At 42.7% G+C, this 25,616-nt stretch overlaps 1 protein-coding gene across 6 annotated transcripts in view; it reads right to left on the bottom strand.

Annotated features, from left to right (window-relative positions):
* The window catches only part of LOC114851904 (glypican-6-like), a 148,928-nt gene that overhangs the window by 77,465 nt on the left and 45,847 nt on the right, over positions 1 to 25,616 (bottom strand). The window contains exon 1 of one of the 6 annotated variants that reach the window (XM_029143778.3): positions 15,725 to 16,451. The exons of 4 other annotated variants lie outside the window; for them this stretch is intronic. In XM_029143778.3, coding sequence (XP_028999611.1) covers positions 15,725 to 15,881 — 157 coding nt within the window. In that variant the 5' untranslated portion in view covers positions 15,882 to 16,451. Of the gene's footprint in view, positions 1 to 15,724; positions 16,452 to 25,616 lie in introns of those variants that run through there. One more of the 6 variants, XM_029143780.3, reaches the window with a different exon arrangement.

Raw genomic sequence — 25,616 nt, 5'->3', positions numbered from 1 at the left:
TCGAAATACGCTTGCACCCCGGGGTACTCACGCCACCAGTATTCGTCCTCCAGTATCTCGATGGCTAGTTCTACCACGGAGAGCCGAACCTGGGGGCTGGGTGCTTCTGCATATTTCCTGGCTAAGCCCTGGAGATCGCCACGGATGTCCTCCGGTAGACTTAGGAAAACGAAATCCATTGCTCCGGTGAGCGACTTGTACACGGAGCCAAACAGAGAGGGGAAAAAAAGAAGAGACGGCGGCGGCTGACCGGGGTGAAGGCTGGGCGCTGGCTGGGTCCAAGTCTGGCCAGATCGTTCTGTCAGCGAACGGCAATGAACGGACCCACATGCACAGCGATGAGACGATAGACAAGGCGATGCGGTCAAACTAATATTTAATCCAAACCTCAGGTCACAACGGTAACATACAAACACTAGAGCGAGGAAACACAAACGACGATCTGGCGGGGAACCGAGGACAAAGGTGGTGGTTAAATACAAAGTGAACTAATAGCCGATGAAGTGCAGGTGTGGATAATGCGGACCGGTACTAACAGGGAACAGCTGTGAGAAGAACAAAAACCGGAAGTAAAGCTCAAACCAAAAACAGAGACCGGGAGATTACCAAAATAAAACCGGAAACAACTAGACACCAAACCCAGATCGTGACACTCTGATGGATACATCTATAAGCCGACCGTCCGTAGCCTCGACCTGCAGCCCTCACTTGGCTTCGTGAATAATTGTTCTGCTTTGGCATCTGCTGAATTGCCTGTCAGCAGGTGGGACAACAGTGTGTGGGATGTCAACAGTCACAGAGTGCCGAGTTAAATTCCAATTGGTCTCAGTCACTTTGCCAACTCACGATAAGGCTTCAAAGGCGAACGTGACGATGGGGCTTCAAAGCTGCAGATTAGGCGATCCCAGAGCTTGCACTTAAACACAGGGGATCACGGTGAGTGAAGATTTAATGCAATAATCAAAATTAAAACTGAACAAATCTCACTCGCCACACTCCTTTGTCATGCTTCAATTGATTCTTTTCTCTAAAAGTTGAAACATGTCATTTTGGACTTTTTATTGTGGTGATTCATAGACTTTTGCTGTTGATATAATATATAAACCAAAAAAAAGTAAACAAATGGATGTATATTGAACATATATAAAATACAGTACTACAGTAAAGAAGCCCTCGTTACTGCGGCAGAATCAGTAGAGCAAATTATAGGATTTTAAATTCTTTCCAGGCAAATCTTTTAAACCAGTTACAGTATATGAAGTTTTCTCTGGGCTGTGCAGTTATCAGCATTTCATTTGCCTTTGACTCCCTATAAAATCCTTAGGTTTCGATTGTATCCTGAGCCTCATGTCAACAGAGCAGCGGTAAGAGGCAGGTACTGTACTGTATAGAGTGAGGAGGCCGTCTTACACATCTCCCTGCTACAGTAGGTGAAAACCATAATACACTGGGTGAATTCCCTCTTTTGTGTGGAGTCATGTTTAATTAAATTATGTTTTTTTTTTTATAAATGACAGTACAAGAAATCACCCAAGTAATTCCTACTGGGTTTAATTATCTGCTCCGTGCAGCACTTTTACATCCACGCTGTGGAGGCTGGACCGTGGCTCGTGTAAAGAAGTGATTCAAAGGGGCTCGTAATCTCCAGATTCACACCATGAAGTAGCATGAGTCCTCGATTATGTTTGACTCGCGTGATTTAAAGTGCTAAAGAGACTTTTTCAATTTTATGCCCATAACTATAAACATATGTTTCAGGGAAATGTGAAAGCACGGGGAGATTTCAGGGAAGCTGTGCCCATGGAGGGTCTGATGCCAGAAAGTGTGATTAATTCCCAAAAGGATTCATTAGTCTACCTGGCCAAAGGGCAAACTGCATATGGGCTGTGCCATCTGGTACATCCCTTGACCACGCGTGCCAGCGTTTGTGAAGTGAGGACATTCTCACCACAGCTTCACGCCATATAAGCCAACAGATCATGAAGTCAGGAGAGATGAATGCATTACTCATCCAAGCTGAAAATTCATAAAAAGGTTTAGCGATGCATTAAATGAAATTAATTTCTGCGGAGCGTGGTGCTATCTGTTGTATTCTAACTGTCCGAGGTTTATTCCCCTGAAAACAGTTTAGTAAAAGGATCCCAAATGAGCAGAGTGGAGGCGCTATATACGCGCTGGGAGCCAATAAGGATTTGTTTTTATTTGGTTGCAGGGGCCTCTTCGACTGCGGCTTTCTAATGGGCTTTTCACACCACAGCAGAGCCAGGCTCGGTGACAGGGACAGACCGGCTTGAATGAATCACATTTATTATCATTGATCTACCACCAGCTACAGTCTCGCCGAGAACTGCCTCTGGAATATTTCCTCCTCTCTGCTCTCGTAGTCCAGCTGCCACAGAGCAGTAATGTGCACAGAGGCTCGCTGCCTTTAAATGAGGGCACAGGCCTGTAGGAACAGATCCGTGCGCTTGACATTTCAATTCTGCAATTGAGCTGGGTCTCCGACGATATTCACTTTTAAATCCCCCCCCCCTTTTTTTTGAGCATAGACTCCATCCAAAACCCATCACTTCCTTTCCTACACAGAGCTCCGTAGCTGGAGGTGCACCGATATTGAAGATACACACAAGGAAAAACTGTGATCCTTCCCAGACAAAGCCAGACTGGATTAATAATGAATGGTTGAAATGACAAAGCAATTTTCCTTTCTAAAATTCCAGCTTTTCTCTTCATAACACTTCATGTAGGTCAAGATGTTTTGATTATTCATGGAGCAATCATCCAAACATTATTTCTTCCACAGCTGTGAAGAAGTCCTATATACAGTACAGTATTAGACATTTATCCATTCTCGGTTTATGTAAATTCCTGTGACACCGTATCATTGTGGATGTCGCCTTGAAAAAACATTTAACAGTTGCCTTCTGAGGAATGATACACACAGCAGAACACTTTCAACCTTTAAAATTTACCAGAACCACAACGTTTACAACCCGACGACTATATGTGGCAATAAAGTCCTGGTTAAAAATACCTAGACTTGTCTGACCAGGGGAGGAGATGGAGCGAATGGGTTTCTATAAATGGCAGATCCTGACACAGTGCTGGTCTTTGTCTTTTCACTTTCTCCTTGTCTCTGCTCTCTTTGGAGTTAATGGTTCAGCCAGGTTCAGCACACTGGACAGTAAAAGCCAAAAGGCTGGCTCCCTGTGAAAGGTTGACGCCTCTATCTGTGGGATCTATTGACTCAGGTACAGCTCAGGTACCCCCACACATCTGGGCCGTGACTGTCCTTTCTTTATTTGGGGCTGCGGCACATTTAAAAGGCCCTTTATTCGCCTGACACGACCTAGATTAGAGGGCAAAAAGGGAGCTCAATCACAACATCGCTCAGAATTAGAGGCTGCTGAGAGACGGAGGACTGCGGCAACGCGCTGCGACGGTATATGAAAGGAAGAACAGCTTTGAGCAGCATAAGGTAAAACCAGGAGGCGTTTTTGTCAGCTTAATACACCAGATGATACGTTCTGTTTAAATGTTAACTTTTCAAATCAGCATAATGAAGGATTCCTGCAATCAAAGGCATTCTGGATGTAATGGGGCATCATCTTCCTCTAAACACATCTGACTAGTATTTAAAATGCAAAGCAAAAGTAGGCTGCCAACTGTCAGACTATTCTCTGGGTGCGTTTCCCTGCTTATCATAAGAAAAAATAAAAAACTGAATCATATCTTTTATCACCATCAAACATTTAGTGCAGGAATGAAACCCGCTGTAGGAAAATGACTTTTAACTCAAATTACTACTGTGCATTTCAGACGGACTCTAGCTCAAGGTTAAATTTCCAGAAGTAAATGTTGATGCTTTAACAATGGGCATTTGTGTTCCTTTTGACTTTTTGTGGTTCACTAACCAAAACAGCTATTTTTGATTTATCACCATAAACACATTTCTCCCTATGACTTACTACATTTCAGATGTGATTAATCATAATAGTTACAATCAAACGAATGCGCTCCAGACGCTGCGAGCGCGTTCGTACACGCTTTCCAAGGTGTTCTTACTTGTCAACAGAATTCCATGAACTGGAAGTAAACCCAATTACTGTGTTAAATCACATCTGTCTGCATGTTGAAGTGGGAAAAATGCATCAAGCTCGATTGATCTTACTGCTGCTCCGCCATCTGGATCTCCACTCCATCACCCAAATCACCCACTTTCAACTGGTTCCGCTGGGGCGCGAGACCCAAATTGAATATGTCCAAACAAGATGACACAGATAATTCCCACAATCGCTCCGACCATATGTTCCCACACTTGGAGGCTGCGAGAAGATTTTCGAACTTTCAAATAACTTTCCAGAGTTGGAAAACGACACGACGGTAATGGATGTATAAATATATGGCGCACAGCGTGGTGCGACGTGGCGAGGTGAGGTTTTCTGCCCCAAATAGAATCCAACATTTCTTCAAGTTTAAAATTTGATGCCAATCGGATGTCAACTGTGCCTCTTGTTGTCTGATGAACAGCCTGTGTGTTTCAACCATGACAGCAGTGTAGGTGGCAACGCTTTCATGTACAGTATAAGACACTGTGCAGGCTGTTACAAAGATCCACCCCGGCCTCCATCGATTCAAGCCCACAGCAGAGCAGACGAAGGAAAAGATGATGGACTGTTTACAGTGTTAATCACATTTACATTATGTCTGTAATCAAAGCGGGGATCTGACTTTGTGCCTGTTTGCAGTACTACAGAGGCTGCACAATACCGGTGGTTTGTTTCAGCTGCAATCCCAAAGGAAAAAAAATGTTGTTGTTTTTTTCCTTTTTCTCTATTTTCCTCCAAACATCTTTTGCTGAATTTCCCCAAAGATGATAAGCGCTGGAGGCGTTCCATTTCACACAATGACAGAATTGCACCAGCCAGGTTCTCTGCCGAAAAACCAGTAGGGCCAAATGAGAAGCTATTACTGAGTTGAAAATATGAAAAGGCAATATTTCAAATTGCAGGCAGACCATGATTCCAATGGGTGAAATGAAAACCTTATCCTAAATCACAGGAATATCACATCCCTGACATGCACAATGAAGAAATGATGAAAGAATGAGAAAGAATGCTTTTTTCCCCCTCTATAGACAAGTCACATATATCTAAACATAATATCTCCCTTTGTGATAAAAGAAAAAACTGTAGGCAGATTGTGGCTGGAGACCAGTCAGTGTTCTTTTCTTTTCTAAAGTGAGTGGTGAGGTCAGACAGAGTCACACAGTCCTGTCAGTGGTTACGCTCAGGCATCAAAAGCACTTTAATTAAAGTTGTGGGTAAAAAAACTTATTTGTTTACTGGTAGTTTTATTAAACAAGTCATTAGTATTTTAGCCTGTAAACACAGATAACACAGATTTTTCCACAGCAAGAGCTCCAGTAGATTCCTGTCCAATACTTCAATACTGTTTATATTTTAATAGAAAACCTGGAATAAAAATACATTTGAACCTAATTTCTAAGGTATAAGTTACATCCCTACAGTGTAGTCAGACAACTTCATATAGGCTTTGAAATGTGATGAGAACAAGACACACTGCAGTCGCTCGCCCTGACTCAAGTGCTCATCTGAAGCTTTTTATTAACCCCTTCTCCTCCCAAGTGACTACAGAGTTCTACGCTTTGCCTTCAGTATGTGCGAATACTTCAATGAGCATTTGAGATTGTTGTGGTATAGTGCACAGTATGCCAAAGGTCATTTGGGAAATTTATTTATATACACAAAACATTTTCATCATCAACAGTCTTTTAAGAAATTAGCTAAAGATTAGCTAAAACTGCTCATGAAACAAACCTCAGATGTCAGTAAATGAAAAAAGTTTGACTGAACTGAAATAATCAAAGAATCTTCCCAAGTGCCCACAGGACTGTACCTAGCTACTACTGCTATGGCTGCAGAAGCAAACCATACAGTGACAGCAACAATGTGGGTGGATCTTGGGTGGAATAAACGAGTTGACATTTGGACCGACTTCAAATACAGTATAAGAGAGAAAAGATCACTGTGATGTATTGTCAGGGGAGAAGCCCTGCAAACACAAAACTGTTGGAAAGAAAACCACAAACCCTGAACAGACACCTCAAGGCACGGCTCCGATTTAATCTGATGTTTAAGGGCTGATACCGGGGCACATTTGAACAGATTTTACAAAGTTTATTTCACACTACTTTGACATTTGTCCCACCAAAACTTGCTCAGGGTTCTTTTAATCCCACTTACTTAACATACCCGACTCCCCTCTGTCCTCCGGCAAGAGGTTGCACAATTTGGACTCAGCTGCAAACGACAGCCTCCAGCTGCAGCCACTGCCACGGAGTCCATCGACTGGTCAGAGCCCAGCTATTCATAACTGTGTTATAAACACCTTTCATATCATGCAACATTACAGAATGTGGTTTATATTTTTCATGGCAGTTGAGGTCATGCACTCCAGCAATAAAATGACTAATTTTTCTAAAAATTTGCTAATGTTGTTTCATCTTTGCAGACTTTGTGTTATGATTTGTCACGTCTGTGTATAATGTTTACGAGACCAAATGCCTTCTCTGCCAAGCTGAAATCATATTAGGACTCTTTAACATTTTTCTTTAAGGATGAAATAGGAATTGTTCTTAGTTCTAAATAAAAGTGGGATAAATGTTTATGATTTTCTTTGACAAGACGAAAATGTCTAGAAAAGCAACAAATTAAAAGAATGAGATGGAGTAAACACTTTTATTCTTGGGACTGGGACCAATTCTTCAAGCAGCTGATAAATCACCAGCACTTTTGCAGAGCTTAAGGCCTTCAGCAACAGCCAAGCATCCAGACTACAATGCCCTCAATGTCTTCATGCCACATAGTGGGTAACGCCTGCAACCAGAGTCTCTGCTGAACCCTGTGCTGTATGAGGAAATAAGAGCAGAACATCAACAGAGTTTCCAAATCACCCCCATGGGAGGAGGCGTTACGCACAGCCCCATAAGTCCTTTCTAAATAATAGCATCCCTAGATGCCCCAAGCTTTTTTTACTCTTATTTTGAAAATACTGTACAGATGAGGGGAAAAAGCACGTAGACGTTTTATTAAACTGTCCAATCCACCAGGAATTATTTTATGATTTAATGATTACGCAAACAATTAAATAACAAATAACACCTAATGAAATTGCCGACCTTGCTCCTCAGGGAACTGAGGAAGATCATCAAAGAAACGCTTAATGCATTTAACTTTGTTACACCTGTCGTCTGGTGGCATAAAAATCTTGAAATTTGTTTGTAAGATCTACATTTATTCGTTTTTCAAGAAAATCTCTCACACAAAGAGTGTGCGGTAGCACCTTAGAAGCTGAACACATTCACTCAAGTCCTGTACATTTGCCTTTGTTTAAGCCACATTATGATGGCGTCATGACACAGTAACTTCTAAAGAGCAACCAACCCAACTTCCACCGTACCGTCATCCTGTTCAAGGTGCCTTCTGAAAACCAGAAAAAGTTCCAAGCGCTCACGAAGCAACGAGCGCTGCCTGAAGCTGAGGCCGTGATCGTGATTGCTCGTGATGCATGTGGTACAGTACAGTTATCCCAGTTGTATGGAGACTGGGCGTCTGTCCAGTAGCTAACAACGCCCGCAAGGAGGAAACCCAGGCTTCGGGATTCATCATTTCTGACTGTGAGCACATGTTCGTGCTTAGTTAAGGCAATTAATCACATAGATCTGTGAGCGTTAAGTTCACTGCCGCCTTCAGGACGCTTGGCCAAAACCATTGCTCCACTGTATTCTGTGTCAAAATGTGCAGCGCACTGTAAAGGTTGCACTTGTCATCTGGATCCAACACGCTAACTGGTGCATGACTCAGTCCTAAACATAACAGCTGGTGGTCTGAAGAGCCCCGAGGTAGAGCCCCAGGGTGTGAGATGACCGGCCCACTCATTTACCGGCAGCTTACACAGGGGACACACAACAGCGGGATTCTGGGAGCAGGAGATGAGGCTGGCTCCTTTTCACATTCCAGGAGCCAAAGAACAGGAAGATGCCAAGAAGCGTCACAATGGCATATGTTTAGTATGAAAAATGAAGAAAAGCGTAAAGAAATACTGGACACAGGCTCATTAACTCCTCGATCTCGCTAAGCTTTTCCCAAAATGCTCCTCCTCTCTGAAAGGCCCTGAATTAGTGAAACTGAAACCAGGGAGGACAGAAATACTCTCACAAGCCTCATCGAGTTTCAACAAATGACAAGACTTTGAACTGGTCCTCTCCTTACATTAAGGTTATATCAGATTATCACATTTGTCATAATGACAAGGCTTCCTGGAAAAGCGCTATGTGGCCTCATCGAAGTCAGCAGCCTGAGCCTGCTGCAGATAGATTTCCCTGCAAGGCTGCTCCACGCTCTCATCAGCTACAAAGATAGGTGATTTAAATGAAGTGTTGGTTAACCCCCGCCGTACTTCTTTAGTTCCAGATGGATTCGGATGTCGCGCCGCGGCACTCCGCAAGATGGACTTCCAACATGCTTCATTAAAATCCAATTTTAATCATGATCTACAATATGCTGCAGCAATATACAGGCCATGAAAAACACATCCACAGCCGCTGTAAAATACTCCCAGCACTGGCTAGGAGCTTTCTTTTATTATTTAGTCATTCTTTCTTGACTAACTCATAATAAAATCTATTAACATCTGTATCATTTTACCACTCACGGGTCATCAAGTGAAAGCAACAGAGTGACTAAACCAGGGTAAAAAGAAAATGAGGCGACACGCAGTGAGGCAACATAGGGTGGACTTGTGATGCATGTGGAAGTGTCGTTACATCGCCTGAGGCGCTTCAGTGCAAAACCTATTATTTAATGTTATAATTAAAGCCCAGAAATGGGACCTGGGGTTAAAAAGCAGCCCTCTTTTTTTGTATTAACATAAAAATAATAATGATCTCCAATTAGTCTCTCCACCTCAAAGGCACAATCGAGATTGCACTAAACTGGGTCATGAACTCATGTTATTTGTATTAATTTCCCAATTTAGAAGTGGAACAACATGTTTTCCCATTCGTGTCTTGTCCTGTCTAACAACTGCTGCTTTCTGGAAATACAAGTTGCAACAAATCTTCAGGAGTGTTGTACCGTTGGCTCCGTGCGCTCCCATTGTCTTGTCGCTTGGCGAGCCATTATCATCTGTTCACTCGGGACACGCGGCATCCAGCTGGACCTTTTTTCTGATACTAGTTTACTGATTGTTCCACAGAATAACAGGAGAAAATCTAACTAAGCACAAATTTATATAAACATTTATATATTGTACACATAGGGGCATCCAGACAACAAATATCCAACAGGTCTCCAAAACTGCCAACTACAAACAGTACTTCTTGTAACTAAATTTTCATATTACAATTCTTGAAATAAATGGCTTAAGTGTCCATGACAAAGAAACGCTGGAGCTACAGCTTCCGAACCTATTCAAAGCAAAACTGATTTACAACCGGATTTGTGAGAAACAGCAAAATTATACTAAATTACAAGCTTTATTTTTCACTTCCCTTTCAAGGCACCGCTTTGTAACTGTACACAAATACTTAACTTGTTCTCAATCTGTGCTTTTTACTCCAACTGGTAAAAGAGTGCAAATATTTAACAAATCTACAGCAAAAAGGCCGACTATATTTAGAGTCCTGAATGATGTTCGCGGGCCTTAATGCTGCCCACTGATGTGCCGCTGTGACTTGCTTTGTGCGAAGAAGTGTCTGCATGTTGAAGCGTCTGTTCCATTGATTGTGAGGCATCAAAAGCCCCCCGTGGCTCCAGTGCACTGAAACCAGCACAGACGTCTTTCAGGCCTGGAAACTGTCTACGCTTCTTCAGCACAACACCAGTGTCATCAAGTGTCTAGTCTGCAGCAGCAGCTCCACCGCTGCCGTGCATTTGTTGACAGCATCTGATGTTTCTATGACAATTTTGGCACACCATGTTTACTGTGCTTAATGCTTGTTTACTTCCGAGTCTCTGAGGGGCGGCTTATTTAGCCAACCACCTCAGCCATGTGTACCAGTCTGTGTCTGAAAAACAAAAATAAAAACTCCCCAGTGCGAAAAATGTATTTGGATCCTTGACACCTCGATATGATAAACCCATGTGGGATTCCTAAAGCGCTGCTGTGGCTCTCATCTCTGTGAGCCTTATCATCGGTGTCAGGCTTGGGACTTCTATTCAGAGACTAAGATCCAGAGGGGGGGAGGCTCTGTGGACTAAAAGCAAGATCATAAACAGAACAGTTTACTTTGGTTCCCTAACATGTGTAATGAATAATGGTGGGAGAGCCACCAACGCCCAATCAGCTGCAGGGTGGAAACAGAAGCAGTAATTAGTGAACTCTTTGTTTTATTTGGCACTCGCTCAATTTCAAGGGTCTGACACATCATAGACTAGCAGCAAAGTTGCCCTATAATTGTGAACACTCATCTATGTCAACAATTATATTACAAAGTGACCTCCGCCTCCCTCAACAGCATTCCTGCACCACGCTCACCCGCTGAAAGAGAGCTCCTGGAGGGGAGCGCTTTTCCCAGAGGAGGACGCCGCATGCAACTTCTCCCTCTGTTTCCGCCCCAGGCGGCTTTTTCTCTCGCTATTCGCATTAAAAGAGAAGCAAAGTTTAAGGATTCTCTCCTTGGTTACACAAACATGCTCAAAAGGCAGCACGGAGCAACACTTGAGTGAAACGCACACGCGGGTCCTAGAACCAATCCCTGGAGTTCAGACGAAGCGCATCCCACCTGACTCTCCCTTTGTGTCCCGGAGCGCCTCTCTCACCTCACGCAGTCGCCACTCGGGCGGTGATTTCACCACACGGTTAGTCAAGGATGCTCTCCACGCCGATACGCTCTCCTTTACCCAGTGCATTGCTTGATTTTCTTGCTGTCTCTTTGCTCTCCGTGCTAATCCCTAAACATTGCCATCACACTCATCCTTTAACTTCTTGCTGTTATTTTGCAGCTCCTCTGAGGGCTCCAGAGGGTAGAGATCCTTAATCCCCTTCCATTACTGATTTACACGTAGGCCAGCAGTTGATTGAAAACTGGAAAAAGTGCTGTAGCAGTCTCCTACGCTAGCCGGAGGGTTTTCACACTACTCAGAAAGCACCATGCATGGCGCCGAGGAATGCTTGTAGGAGATCATATGCATTTCAAGCATGACTGCCTGCAGAGGGTTGACACATTGTCGAGGTCAGGACAACTGTCAGACGTTCCCATTTACCAAATCTGACAAAAAGAGAAAAAGTGCTGCTGCAGAATTCACAATCAAACTCATTTAGATGTACTGTGCACACAATCTGTCTCGCCCGATGAAAAACAAAAACACTTTTGTCATTTTCCAGCACAATAGGTGAAGAAAAGCCCGGAAACAGAGGCTAAACTGCTGCAAACACGCACGTAGAGAAGCACACAAACACACAACGCGTAATCTCCCTCACATCTCATTAACTGTTCTCTCTGAAGATGCATACGGGCTGGCAAGAGACTTATTTCCAATTTGGCAGAGCCAAGAGCATATTAATGGACACCAGGAAAAAGGAGGTGCCCCCAGAGAACTTATATATGAATATTTGCTGGTAGAGGACCTATGTGATAGTCCCACACTTTATATTTAAAGGTATTATGTCATTCAATTATTACAGTAGATTATTACAGTAGGCATCTGACTGTGAATATTACATTTATATTGTGACAATACACAAATCTATTGTCACAAAATGTTGAATAAAATTACAATAATATTTGCAGGTCTTACATAATGTATGAACTACTATATGCAGCATACTTTGTATTTTAAAACTCAAATGATCAATGGTTAAAGTTTAAAGAGTCCAATATTCATAAAGTTAAGAAGCAGGCAGGAAAACAACTGCAGCTCTGCAGACAGCGCAGGCCTGATGTCTGAGACCTGTTATGGCAAACTAGGGAACTGCAAACATCCCCAACCTGCAAAGACACAAGTACTGTACCCATCCCAATGATAAACACAGACACATAGATGTAACAGGAGTAATTCGCATGAGAAAATAATATTCAGGATTGTATAACAGCTAATAACTGTTCTGTTAAGAGAAATATAATAATATTCCTTAAAGCCGACACGGAGAAAGCCCAGAGGTGATTGTTATTCCGGAGAAAGGAAATAAAAGGCTCTGGCACTGCATTAATTGGAACTACAGCACATCAAGTGATTTTGTTTTCAAAGAACCCAATCCACCCATGAGAATCTCCAAGTCCTCCGTATAAGTACAGGCTGACATTAAGAGCAAAGCCTCGTGGCAGGGTCTGACTGAGGCATTCAGGAACGGTCGGGTTATGAACAAAGGGCTGACGATCAAGCAACATTGTGTATGTGACACTCGGAGCAGGCGCCGCTGTTGACTGACTGCAGTGAAACATATCAGGCGCTGGTTCATTGATAACATTGACGCGAGAGCGGAGGAATCACAGGTTCCCCCTAATGAAGCTGTCCAAGCGCCTCTTTCAGACATTAGTCAGATTCGCCGCCCAGCCTCCTCATCTCTGTGACATCCTGGCGCCCTCCCAAACGGCCGCTAAGGTCCGCGTCCTACAGACCTGCACCTTCCCACCATCTCTGCCGTCAGACAGCTGTTTACTCCCTAGGCAAGAAGAGAAAGTAATGCGCTAATCTATGGAGTGGGTAGAGCGTTGACCCCTATGCAGCTCTGCTAATCCTGCCAGCTACTTTAAGGCTGAATCTGTGCCAGCAGTTGTTATAGAATATACATGATAACGATTTAGCGAGGACGGCAGTATGTACTGTATAGCAGGAGCTCCGTTCTGCTGCAGGTCCAAAGATCTGACATGGACCTGCTTCCTACAGGTGATTGATTACCAAGTCCTGGATAACAGGTACGGCTGGCTTCTCACCAGTAACTACATTTATTCATCGTTAAAACTATATTATATATTATGGAATTTATTTTATATATATATATATATATATATATATATATATATATATATATATATATATATATATATATATATATATATATATATATATACCACAGAATTAAAGCTAGAGCTCTGACACATCCACCTACATCTATTCTGACTTGCACAGACTTTGTTTTACACATTTCCTACATTTGGATATCATTTAGTATTTATTGCATACTTCTAGTCTTAAATAAATATATACGCACAGTTGCTGCCAGGTGAGTCTGCATGACAAGATGCTTCAACAAGACCTCTCCACATTAAAATGATTAAATAAGTTACAGACTTTATCTTAACTGGGAGGAGATATTATTGTGTTGATGCAATAATTAACCTCTGCATTTGTCACCTCTCACACAATGTGGCTCAGCTCCTCGGTGGCACAAAGCTTATGCAAATGTGATCGTACAACTTGAGCTAGTAGCCTCCTCTGCAGATGCATTAATCCTCTGAGTTTTGTACCTGGAGGCAGAGCAGTCGAATGACACAGCAAATGACAGGAGGATGAGCGCTAACGCTGCTTATGCGGCTTAGCACATGCTTCTATTAGCATGGCTAATTAGGCATAATTGAGTGCTTTCTACTATCACAACTCCTGAGGCCTAAATCTAAACACTGCTGTATTTATGCAAAGTTTATTTAGAGACAACAAAATCCAATTAAAGTGTATAAATTTTAATTACAAATTGATCACAGCCGCACACTTGATGTAGATCCCTGCTAACAGACCTCTGTGCTGGATCTTAACTCGCTCGTGTTTCAAAAAGTTGAGGAATGTGGCATGAGATATAGTAAAAGCCAAAGAACGTCAAAATGCTCAAATAATGGTATGTGCAAGTATTTTCAGATCATATACTGTATGAATCTGACACGATCTGAAATGAGATAAAAGAAGCCCCTGCAGCATGAAACGGAGACAGAGGCCAACAACAACTGTGGTTAAATAAGCTACGAGTTCCACCGCTGGTACAAAAACTTGTTAAAGATTGCGTATAGAGCTAAAGTCTGATCAAACCCCGCTTCAGGATTCGCTGCACACAAGGCTTCACGCGACGCCTCAGAATGTTTGTGGCTGTTTTACATCTTCTGATCCGGCATGAAAAGCCGAGTTCAATCACGGGCCGTCACTTTGCAGCGCTGATGATAATAAGGACAGGGAGTAGCGTGCCGCGTCCCCCCTCCTCGCGCTGTCAAATCACAAACAAATAATGAAGTGAAAACAGCAGAGCAGCAGCAGCGGCATCACTGCTTTTAACGGCTTGAAAGCCAGACTAACTGCCGTGTTCAACATTCTGCCGAGGACGTCATCGTTTCGCTCACTGATACTCTCAGTTCTACAGCTCCTGATTTTCTGAAATAGTTGTATGTTGTATTATTAGAAGTATTTGAAGTGTAAATGAAACACTAAAGTTATACTGTAGTTCTAAATAGTTGAAATATTCATGCGCTGCTCACAGACACTGACACACTTTCACTATCACAGTCAAAACCAAAAGTAGTTCTGCTATTATTACTGCCAATTACAAACACAGTACCTCAATTTGGTCTAGAACTGGGAATGGAGGGATTAACTCTGGCCTCTCCGCTTCCCCTCGTCTCTCTCACGAAGTAGACGATGTTTACTGACTAATCTCCTTCCCTGCTTTGACCATAAATGTGATTACCACCACACAGGCGATAATAAAACCTCATATCTGTGCTGAACCAAAGAGCATGAATTAAAACCTAAGCTGTAGCCTTGAGGAATAACAGAAAGAAAGCATGAAAAAAAACCTGCACTGTAAAAGGTGCATTGGGGTGCTGGGTGTAGACAGCCCCCTACTGGTAGCCACCACTCACTATTTAGCCAAATAGCACACAACAAGCTCCATGATCCTCTGTTGAATATGAGCAACAGGTAAGTGGCCGGTTTGAAAATGCGTCTCCTGGTGCCTCGTTGCAAAGTGCGTCGCTCATAGTCTCCACTTACTCCGCCTTGATTCCAACCGATCTGACACCTGAGCGAATTAATTACTAAATGGCGTGTCTCATCACTTGATTATTGGGCTCTTGTTTCGGTTTTTGTCCTGTTTGCAGTCTAGAACCGGGCAACAAAAGTCAGCATTCAGTCTTTAAAAGCGCTACGCACGGAAGCAGGTGAAACGTAACAAGTGGGTTTTGCCAGCTTTAGTCTAAACGGGGGGTCTGTGCGTTTCTAACAATTTGGCCTCTAAATATTCAGACCCCAAACCTTTGAGAGAAATATGTTGCCTGCATGAAGGTGAAGTGCTGTGATTCTTAATCTCATCTGTACCGTTAGAATTAAATCCGCGTCAGGGAGATAATGCGGGAAGCTCAGCTTGCGGCGTGGAAACGAGAGAATCAGAGTGGCCCTAACACATCAACATGTGCTCACAGTCCTCCCGATGTCCACCAGCTGAACGGAGATCATCTCCAATCGTGCTTCAGTGAAGTCCACTTCAGCTGCGTTGGACCGACGCGCTCGCACTTTTACCGCGCACTTGGACTAAACCATATGTGTCCATTGTGACAAAGCGTCGGCAGCTCTTTGGACGATTCATTCGCAGAGCGCATCAAACGCTTGTGAGCTTCGAGGCAGAGCGCCCACCGCCTAATTGTTTCATTTGTGTGGGGAAAACAAGACATGACACGTGGTGGAGGGCCCGACACCGACGATGTGTCCACGTCGCCTACCTGATATTTCCTGATGAGGTACATTGACGAGGCTGAATCCTTTGGCGTTGTAAGCTTGTCTAACCTCGCTACAGCTCCGCGCTTTGCTTTCAGCGGATGACAGGGACAGCACCGACAGAGTACATAAGGCGACTTGCAGTCTCCACATCGCATACATCAGTGGATTCCTTGGTAGTGTTCACGGGGGGTAAATAACGAGCTCCGGTAGAATGCAAAGAAATCCAAAAGGGACTGATTGAAAGATTTCTCCACTCAGCGCGATCGCCCCTCACTTTGGATGCTGTTACGTCCACCTCATCGCAAAAGCCCCGTAGCTTCCTCCTCGAGAAGAAAAAGAAGCCCGTGCGCCCGCTCGCCTTCCAGTCCGGAACCGGTCCGCTCCGAGGAGACAGTTTGGATCCCCGGTGCTTTCTGCGCCGACAACTTCTCCCGCACACACACACACAGCAGCAGTAGCAGCGGCGGCGGCAGCAGCAGCAGGCGGCCCCTGCGTTAGTGTCAGTGTGAGGAGAGCGGAATGAAATGCACTGGAGACGCGCAGAGCGCACGAGGGTAGGGCAAAACACGGAGTGGAGTGGCTGCGGCTCGAGCTGCTCGCATCCAGGGGCGCGCGCCGTCCTCCGCCTTCAGACGCGCCGCTACGGTGATGCGCACCCCACACCGTTAGGGACGCACACGACTGTTATAGACACGCGCTGGTTTCTGTTCATGCGCAAACTACAGTCCTTACGGTAGCCCAAAGTTCTATCACAGCATGTTAGGACACGTTATTTTAGCAACTCTCAACGTTTTTGCCCAAGAGGATTTTGGCACACAAGCCCACTATTCATTCCTATTCAAGTCTTTTCTCTTGAATGTCTCATGGATATGTACAGTACAGCACAAAGACAGCTGTTGACTCTACTCATATGTAGTAGACAAGTCATGGACCAACCAGTAAAAGGCAAAGCCAGGTTAACGTCACACATTAACTTCTGCGCGGTGGGAAGCATTCCAGTTCACCTTGTGAATCTGATGAGAAAATACCACTTGCTTATGATGAAGAAAGAGGGAGAAATGTCTTGTTATAACTGGAAATATTTTCCCTTGAGAGTTGGGAATAAGTCTGCAGCCCATGATAAGTTGCATGAACAGTCCTGCAGTGCATTAAAAGTGCCTCCAACTATCATCCAGCGTTGTGAAATTTAAGAGGGAAATCAAACCAGCACCGCTGGCGTTGTTACGTCACAGAAACAGATTAGTGTGAAGATTTGACTTGTCAGATTTCAACTGACTCAAAAGGTTTGGATCGTCTTCAGTTTGTGTACACTTGTGGATGACGCTGCCTATACTGTACCCCGCTGCTCTGTTTTGACAGCAGCTCAGTCATTCATTCGTTGAATTCAAGTAATTCAATGAAAATTCAGACAATTAAAGCAAAGAGGCCACAAATAAAAAGCTGACCTTCATCCAAGTTCTTTGGCCAAAGCATCAATATAACAGAAACTGTAAGCATATACAATAGCATTATATTACTGTACAGTATGAGTCAGTCAGTTAAACGTTAAATCACACAGTTAGGTCACTCAGTATTTAACTAAATGATAAAATGATAGAGATAGTGGTGTGCCCATAAATTAAATTGTGCTTAATTATTTACATATTCCTCCTGTTTAACACTCCCCAGTGCAGCAGCTTTATGGGGCCATTCATTTAAGTGCAATATCAATACCAAGCTCTTTGTTTACCCACTGTGCAGATATTAAATAGATTTCGCTTAAAAACAGTGGGCTCTGCTCTTTGCAGGCGACGCTGCCTGACACTATTTTTATCTGGGTATTATATATTTTTCTTCACAACTTCGCACACAGTAGTGGTCTTTTGTCTGTGTGTTTGTGTCACCCTGTCTTCCTATGTGCTGTATATGTGCACCAATGCACATTACAAAGCATGCTGTAGGCCTCGCATTGGCCTGAAGTCCAATAACCCGTTATGTAGCAAACAGATTTCACAGTCCTGATGTGGCTAATGAACAAATATTGAACTGATCAAGGTCAAACTGCAAACAGCATACATGATCCTTTGCTTATACTCTGCTCTGGAGGTTATGGTAATTAAGGCGATGCCTCATTATTGGAATAATAAATTCAATATGTCTATAGTCCACAATTGTTTTTGTCTTTTTTTAGAGTTGAACAAAGAGCCTAAAAGACAGAGAAGCCACATTTCAATGCTGACTGGTTCAGATAAAGTCAGATTAACAGCCAGGACATGTAGATATCTGGGAAGGGTGATGCTATTAATTAAAAGGGAGGGAATCATGCAGAGGATCTTTTGAATGTCCAGCGTTTGGTTTGGATTATTGTGGGTAAACCGTGTAGACATGTGTCTAACCCACATTGGGCAGAACACTTTACCAACGCTAACGTATAAAATACGGCAAATCACCTCAGGACGCTATGAACGCGTTCCAGGCATCTCCACCAATCAGTCTCACAGTCACGCCTTACAAACTACCCACAGCAAATAGGTTTTGAAGGACATATAAATTCTGACCTGGTTACTTTGGGATGTTGTTAAATGTTATTGTTAATCTTACCTGAATGTTTGCCACCTATCCATAAAACATTAACAGAAACTAAAAGTAAATGTTTTCAATAGCTTTACATTCATATTCCAGGTAAATTTAGAGAGAGAAGAATACTGTGACATGCACATTGCATCACTGTAAATACAAAAATTATAATATAGATAATTTGAATCAAAATCAAAAGTATAAAAAATGACAAGTGATGACACAGCCAATAATACAATACATCTAATGTTAAATCAATATGTTAAAGTAGAAACGAAATCAATAGAGAAAAGCAGAGAAGTGGCCTGAAGGTTAGAGACGATCGATTGTGATTAGAAGGTTGCAGATCAATAGACTGGGAGGATTAAAACGCAGGTGAAAAGTTAGAAAGTTGTACTGGGCTGCTTCCAGGTGTGTGCGAGAGCCTGTTTAAAGTGCTGTTTGATTTGCTCCGGTCCGAATCACTAAACTTTGGTGCGCTTTCCTTTCACAGAGAGCGCAAACACACGCCATTACAAACCACGGCAGAAGGGAAGACTCTGTTCTGTACCAAAGGATGAGGGCAAAATAGCTATGGAACAAAATACACAACTGACATTTGCTCAGAATAGTGGTAGTTATCTCAGCAATACACTGAGTCCAACTCCCAACAGAATGTTTAACACACTTTGGACACAACACTAGAAAATGGCATCCTGTCGACTAAAAGTCTGCCTGAGGTCAGATCACCACATGCACCTGGGAAACCAAGGCCACATCCATTCATACTGTACCTGACCTTGATCAGGAAGCACAGTTTGATGTAGTCAGATTCAATGAGTGAGAATTGGTTACAAAAATGCTCCGTATCACGTCTTGAAGGGTAAACAATGGTTTTATATTAGCAGGCGACAGTGTGGATTCATTTAACTATTACTACTTTGTTTGGGACGGAGATGCCAGTCAGGCATCAAAGCGTGACATCAAACACGCCTTCTTTCCCATTTACCACTGGTCTCATCTCCACAGCACTGTATCAGTCCTGCTCAGCTAATAAGCCCGTGCTAATGAGGCCTGCAGACGATAGCCACGCCGTGGTCCTGGTGGTGGATCGATAGCTCACCACGAGGAGTCAGCACAGGGTCCATCATCATGACTCACGCTCGGTGCACCGGGGGAAAACTGGGCTTCCACCATCTAGTTCATGCTATTCCTCCAAAGTTGCTGTTTAAGCAAGGTTAGGACCGGTGAACTGAGCTAAACCAGTCTGAACAACCGATCAGAGCCGGTAGACCAGGATTTACACACGAGCCGCAGAAGAGGCAAACGGCTGAGTGATGCTTCCGACATCTCACTGACACATCTCCATGGATCTAGCAGGAAAGCAGGGTGTGAGATTAAAGGGGGGTGGATCATGGGATCACAACCTTCCTCTGCCTCCTTTGTTCTGTCTACAGACACTGTTGCTCTAATGGTGAGTCCACCTTCCAGGTTTAAAACACAGCTGGTTTACAGACTTGCAACGTCTGGCTTGTATGGAAGATACACTTTACACGAAGAAAAATAAGGTCACTTTGTTCACATTAGCACAGCAAGCAACAAGATGAATAATTAATCATTTATGTATAATTCATGGAACTTTAGGACAAATATGTGCAATTACTGTAAAGAGCTAAACTATTTTTTCTCTAGATGAAAGACTGAGGCTTTCTGACATCTGTGCTGAAAACAAACATGCTCACTTACTGTGTACAGAAAGCGTCTATAAACTATTTAACCCTTTCAACCACATCCTTATGTGTGTTTCTAGCTAAAGAAACCCTTTGATGGTGTAATCATGATAGGCATGTGCTGTAATACAAGTGGCCATCAAGTCCTGTATACTGTAAGTACAGTGCACAAGGTGATGCTGATGTAGCAGCGAAGTGAACAGCATCGCATCTCCCTGGGAACGATCTCCAGCATCTCCGTGGTGACGTCAGCATTCTTAACATTCCCAGCTCAATATTCCTGTTGTATGTCCACATTGAAATATGATAATTAAATGCCCAAAACATCTTTTTTCTGAAGCAGAAGGGCAATTCACACTTCAGTCAAGAGTCAGTTATCTCGTCAGCCAGAACCTAAAAGCTGAAATCACACATGAATATGGAAAAAAAAGATCGTTTGTAGACCCTCATTACGTTTAATGGCTTTGTTCTTTGTCTTTGCTGTGTTAATGGCTGAGTGCGTATGTGTGAATGAGGAGCACTGACAAAGGGCTGAAGAGAAAGAGTGATCTGTATGTGTGGATCATGCCACAAAAAGTATAGTTTACTGATCCTCACAAATAGTGATTGAAAAATGCTCTTGGATGGTTGCATAAAAATGGTGACATGATACTATGGGCTTTGACTGTCTAGTTCAGAGGAACCAGAAGTCTACTGTACCTGCCAATAATAGGTATAAGGTGGATGAAGGATCTCTGTACTAACACAATATATTGTACAAGCCAAACAAACAAACAGATGTTTACAAATGACAAAATATGGGTAGCAAATAGCATCTGTGAAGAAACTGTATGTACTAAGATCAAGCTATGGTTATGTTTTTATATACTAGATAAATTGTAGTAATAACTGTGTAGAATGAAGCATATGAAGTAATTTGGGGAAAACTAAATATATTCCAAAAAGTCTCAACTGACTAATGATTTCAAATGTGAAGACCCTCAATCAATAACCTGCATGCTGGTTCAAATGTTAAATCACAGTATGCCTGGTCCTTAATCATTTTCACACAACACGGAAAAGGTCATGTCAGAGTAGCATCACTCCACCGCTGACAGACCATTCTTAGACCAAACAAGCAGACCTGGATCCACGTTTGACTCAACAACGTGCCAGACGGGTTTCAGAGGACGTCTGTTTACTGATGCCAGGAGAATATGGAAACCTTCCATTAGCAAGCACTGTTCTCCAAGAAGATTTCACTCTTTAGCCCATTCTGCCCACTGCAAATGCTTTGCCTCAGCATCCATCCGTACAGTCTGTCCATCCATCCTTTCATTCATCCACCCATCCATCAATGACCCATGAAAGTGCTGAATCCTATCTTTTCAAGTAATTCTTGACTGAACTCTGCTGATCCGTTTAAGTATTGAAATGTATTCGAATAATTCCATAGTCAAGCATTTTTATGTATCATTCATAATTCAAAATAGTTTCAGGTGATTGTTTTCTTGGAATGAAAACATTGAGCTAATTAATGATGTCCTACGGCTTAGTAATTATAACTGAATGTTATTGTAAACAGGGTCTTATGATTTACAGGGAGCAGAGCTGAAGATGAAAGTAATCATCGTACAGTAATTTAAAGTTATTTGCTAAGATGAGATAATGACTTATTGTCCATGATGTTAGATGATCACCAATGGGCACACTGGTCTGCAGCGGTGACACTGACACACAGATGGTTAGACGGCGGCTGCATCTGCCTTCAGGCCATCCTGTGCCGTGGAGGCTGAGTGGCGACTCAGTTTCTAGTGCAGTCAAGTGTATTAAAGTCAAAGCAAAGACAACAGTATTAAAAATCCAACAGCAGTGCAAACACGCGGCCGACAAGCTGTGGGAAGGCAAAGGTGAACACTAGCACATGGCCTGTAAAGGGGTGAACACCGACACCTCAGTTGCCTCTTCAACGGCTGATATGAGCTTTATAGATGACTGTCACCCCAGGACAGATGCTGCTGTGAAGGCGACAGCTCATTAAGGTGAATGACAAGTGTCGGTGAAGGAATTTGACCAACTGAGGCGGAGGTGCCACAGACTAAACACACACCTCCTGTTTGGGGGCAAAATGATGCTGTTTCGAATTTGAAATGGCACCAATTTCTGGATGATCAAGGTTTAGATGTGTAGCCAAAATAACACGCTTCTGTGGTTCTGCAGATTTTTCAAGGCAGATGTAGGAGAAGAGTTTTAAACACACACACACACACAGACATACACACATACACACAGGGACTTAACAGGACCCCTACATATTTCTGTGACCTTTTCCTCTAAAGTACAGCATTAAAATTCATAGGCCATACAACCGAGACTCTGTTTATCATTGTGACAGAAGGACAGTATTTATTTCACAATTTATTATGGGTTTCTGGCAAAGGACTCTTAAAAATGAATGATCAATGCAATATGTTACCTGAATATTAAGCCGGACAGATATTTTAACATGTACAGTAATGCTAAGATTTGTGTGTGACTATGTGTAGTGTGAAATCTGCAGGGAAACACACTTGGTATTATCCTGCTGCAGCTTTACACTTTTTCAGCTCATTTATTTGATTTTGTGACCCACACGTTTAATGTCTGGCTCATTCTTATCTCTTTTGTCAAACTTAATTCCAGCCACACGGATAGATAGTTAAATCAGGCAAGTGTCACTGTACAGGAAGTAGCTGGTGAACACGGTGGAGCAATTAGCAGCTAGCTTTGAATAGTGAGTAAAATTACACTGGAAAAGGAAGCGGTTAATAAACAACATTTATTCTGAAAGGTGATACTGTCAGGACTCTGATTAAAGCTTTTTTCCACTTTCCCCAAAGTACCCAAAAAAATGTGTAAATGCTGCAAAGTCTACCGTCGACTATCAGTACTATTTAGATTAATGCGAGTCCGCCCATGTCCTTGGCATTTAAATGAAAATATCTGATATTATTTGTACAGCATCTAGTAGTAGTGTGTTTGTGTGTGATAAATATTTCAGCTGCTGCAGTGTGTGGTTGTTAGTCAGGCCTTTTCGCTTTGTATGTTCAAATAAAAACTAAATGTAAATAAAGGCATTTGTCCCTGTTAAGTCGACACACAGATAAATGAACCTACACTGAAATGGCAGGTTTTACAGACTGGACTGTGTTGTGTTCTCCCGCAGCGTGCATGTACATTAATACTGCTGAGCTTAACTGCCGTTATTCATCACAGAATGATTTTCTGCTGGCACATTTATTTATGTGTTTTAATAATGGATAGAGGAAATATGTCGGTATGAGCTATGGTCTGGGGTCCTGAATCTATAACCTGCAGTTTGTACACGGGACTTTATTGCGATCCAGAGTTAACTGTGGAAAGTCTACTTTATCTGTGCATAACCCGCTCCGTCCTGAAGTTTCAGCATGGCGACGATACACCGCCTCCTGGAAGGAGCGATTCACATTCATCACTGCAGCACTTGAGGTGACGCTGCTCGATGTGATGACTCTGATTTACGTTGACAACTAGCTGCTCATTAATGACATGCTTCGGGGTGACACTGATAAAAGCTAGAAACTCAGAATGAAGTCATAACTTGGTAAACTGCTGTGTATCCCCATGGAAATGAATGACTCTGGAGCGTAAGTGGCCCTTGGGAGGCTGTGCGTAACCGGGCTGAAGGGTCCTGAGGGTGGCGAAACCTTCCTTGGAGGAAGCAAGTGGGTGGGCAAAGGCAGACTCTATTAAATTCTAAATATCTTCAAACAGCGCTCTAGTGTGTGGATGCAGCTTGGGAGGGTGTGAGGCAACCGCTGGTAATATCTTGCCTGGAAACCTGTCCTTTTAATACAGCTCCAAACATGAATGCAACTGGTTCGAGCAAGTGTTTCTGAAAGATGGGACGAATCGTGTCAGGTTCAATTGATGCTTTGGCATTTGATTCTTCTCCCTGAACGCCTCCACTAGTCCACACTGGCCTGATCGAACCACGGTGGTAAACACTTGTGGACAACGGTACCAGCGCGGTATTTCCGTGCAAATCAGGATCGCTCATCACATGCAGTGTCTGTCTAACACATAGACATCCCAGTTGAATCAAGTTTAAATTTAAGAGAACACTTTGGACGAACGAAGGGATAATTTTGATAATAACTCACTGACTTTTAACTCCTCCCTGTTCAAATAGGCTGTTGGGTTTGGCTGATACAAGTATAGTATCTGGATAGCTTGTTGTATAATATGTTAGATGACCGTATACTGTACGTTTAGTGAAGCTTCTGATCAGACTAGCACATTTCAAAGAATATAGTTTCTGGTACTAGTGCCTTCTGTATCTCTTTATGCTTTTTAACTCCACTAATTATGAACTGTTTCAGTTTCACAATAAAAGTGTTTTTTAAAGCAGAAAAGTCCAGTCCAAACTTTTCCCTCTGAGATTTATCAGCACGGCTACACCCGCCTTCATTCACCGAACCGACATTAGCATGAAAACAATAGGTCATTTGTCAGGATAACGCAAACGTGTGGTTTGTGAGAATGGGCTGTATAAATAAAACATTATTTCATTTGATTTGCAGTCTCACTAAGTTGTGATCAATTAGGAAACTCATGAAACGCTTTTCATCATTCATTCATTTTAAATTGAGGTTAGCATACATCACTGAACACAGACTTCTACACTAAATACGACAAAAACAGAGTAAGGACTTATCACATTAATCCATGCATTAAAAAAAGAAACAACCCTTAAACGAAAAGTTTAAGTTTGTGCCATTTCCTTTATCTATTAAAGACATTCCACTTGGGATCATGTTTCATCCCCTGGACAATCGCTTACTTCTTGATTTTGCCTCAGCTGAAAGGTTTCATTCTTGTATGTCCTTCTCCGTGACAAGGTTGGCCTTTCCTACGCCGCAGAGTTTCGAATGAAAATATTCATGCATCAGATTATCTCTAGACCTCCACCGATTTCACTGACCTTTACCGAAGGGAACAGGAGGAAGCCTTGAACTTCAAATGCATGGTTTGATACTTCAGCAGGTAAAGATGGTTATCAGCAGGTTGGGATGGGAATATATTGTCGCTCACGTGGCACTTTGTATGAAAATAAAATTGTTTTATTACCCATATTGATGTTCAATTCAAGACAGACAGGAGCCTACAGCTGTAGAACCTTGGGACAAATGAATTTCCCACTGTGAATACTAAACGATCAGTCTCCTGAAGCAGTGCTAGCATTATTGTGGCTTAAGACCTACAAAAAAGAGGTGAATGAGTCTTTATTGTCAGCTGCTACACAAAAGGTGTAATATAGACTATGTAATAAAGATTATAATAGCTGCTTGTTCTGAGGGAATTCTACTCAAAGCAGTATTCTTGCAGGTCAACTGTGAAGTTTAGCTCTGAGAGAATCTGCGCTGGGTGATACAGGGCAACTTCTGCTGATGAAGCTGGGCTTAGAGACAAGATTAAGTCATGGCTGTTAATGCTGAGGCTGCTGCGGTAAGCAATTAAAATAACCTAAAAATCACAGGCATGAGTTTGATAGTGCACTGGAAAATCCATAGTGGTACAAAGAATAACTGAAATGTTTGATATCGTGTTACTGTATATCTTTAAAAAATAT

This window comes from Betta splendens, chromosome 3, assembly GCF_900634795.4.
Source record: "Betta splendens chromosome 3, fBetSpl5.4, whole genome shotgun sequence".
Taxonomy (NCBI): domain Eukaryota; kingdom Metazoa; phylum Chordata; class Actinopteri; order Anabantiformes; family Osphronemidae; genus Betta; species Betta splendens.
Note: the sequence above shows the minus strand (reverse complement) of the source record. Positions and strands in the feature narration are given on the sequence as shown.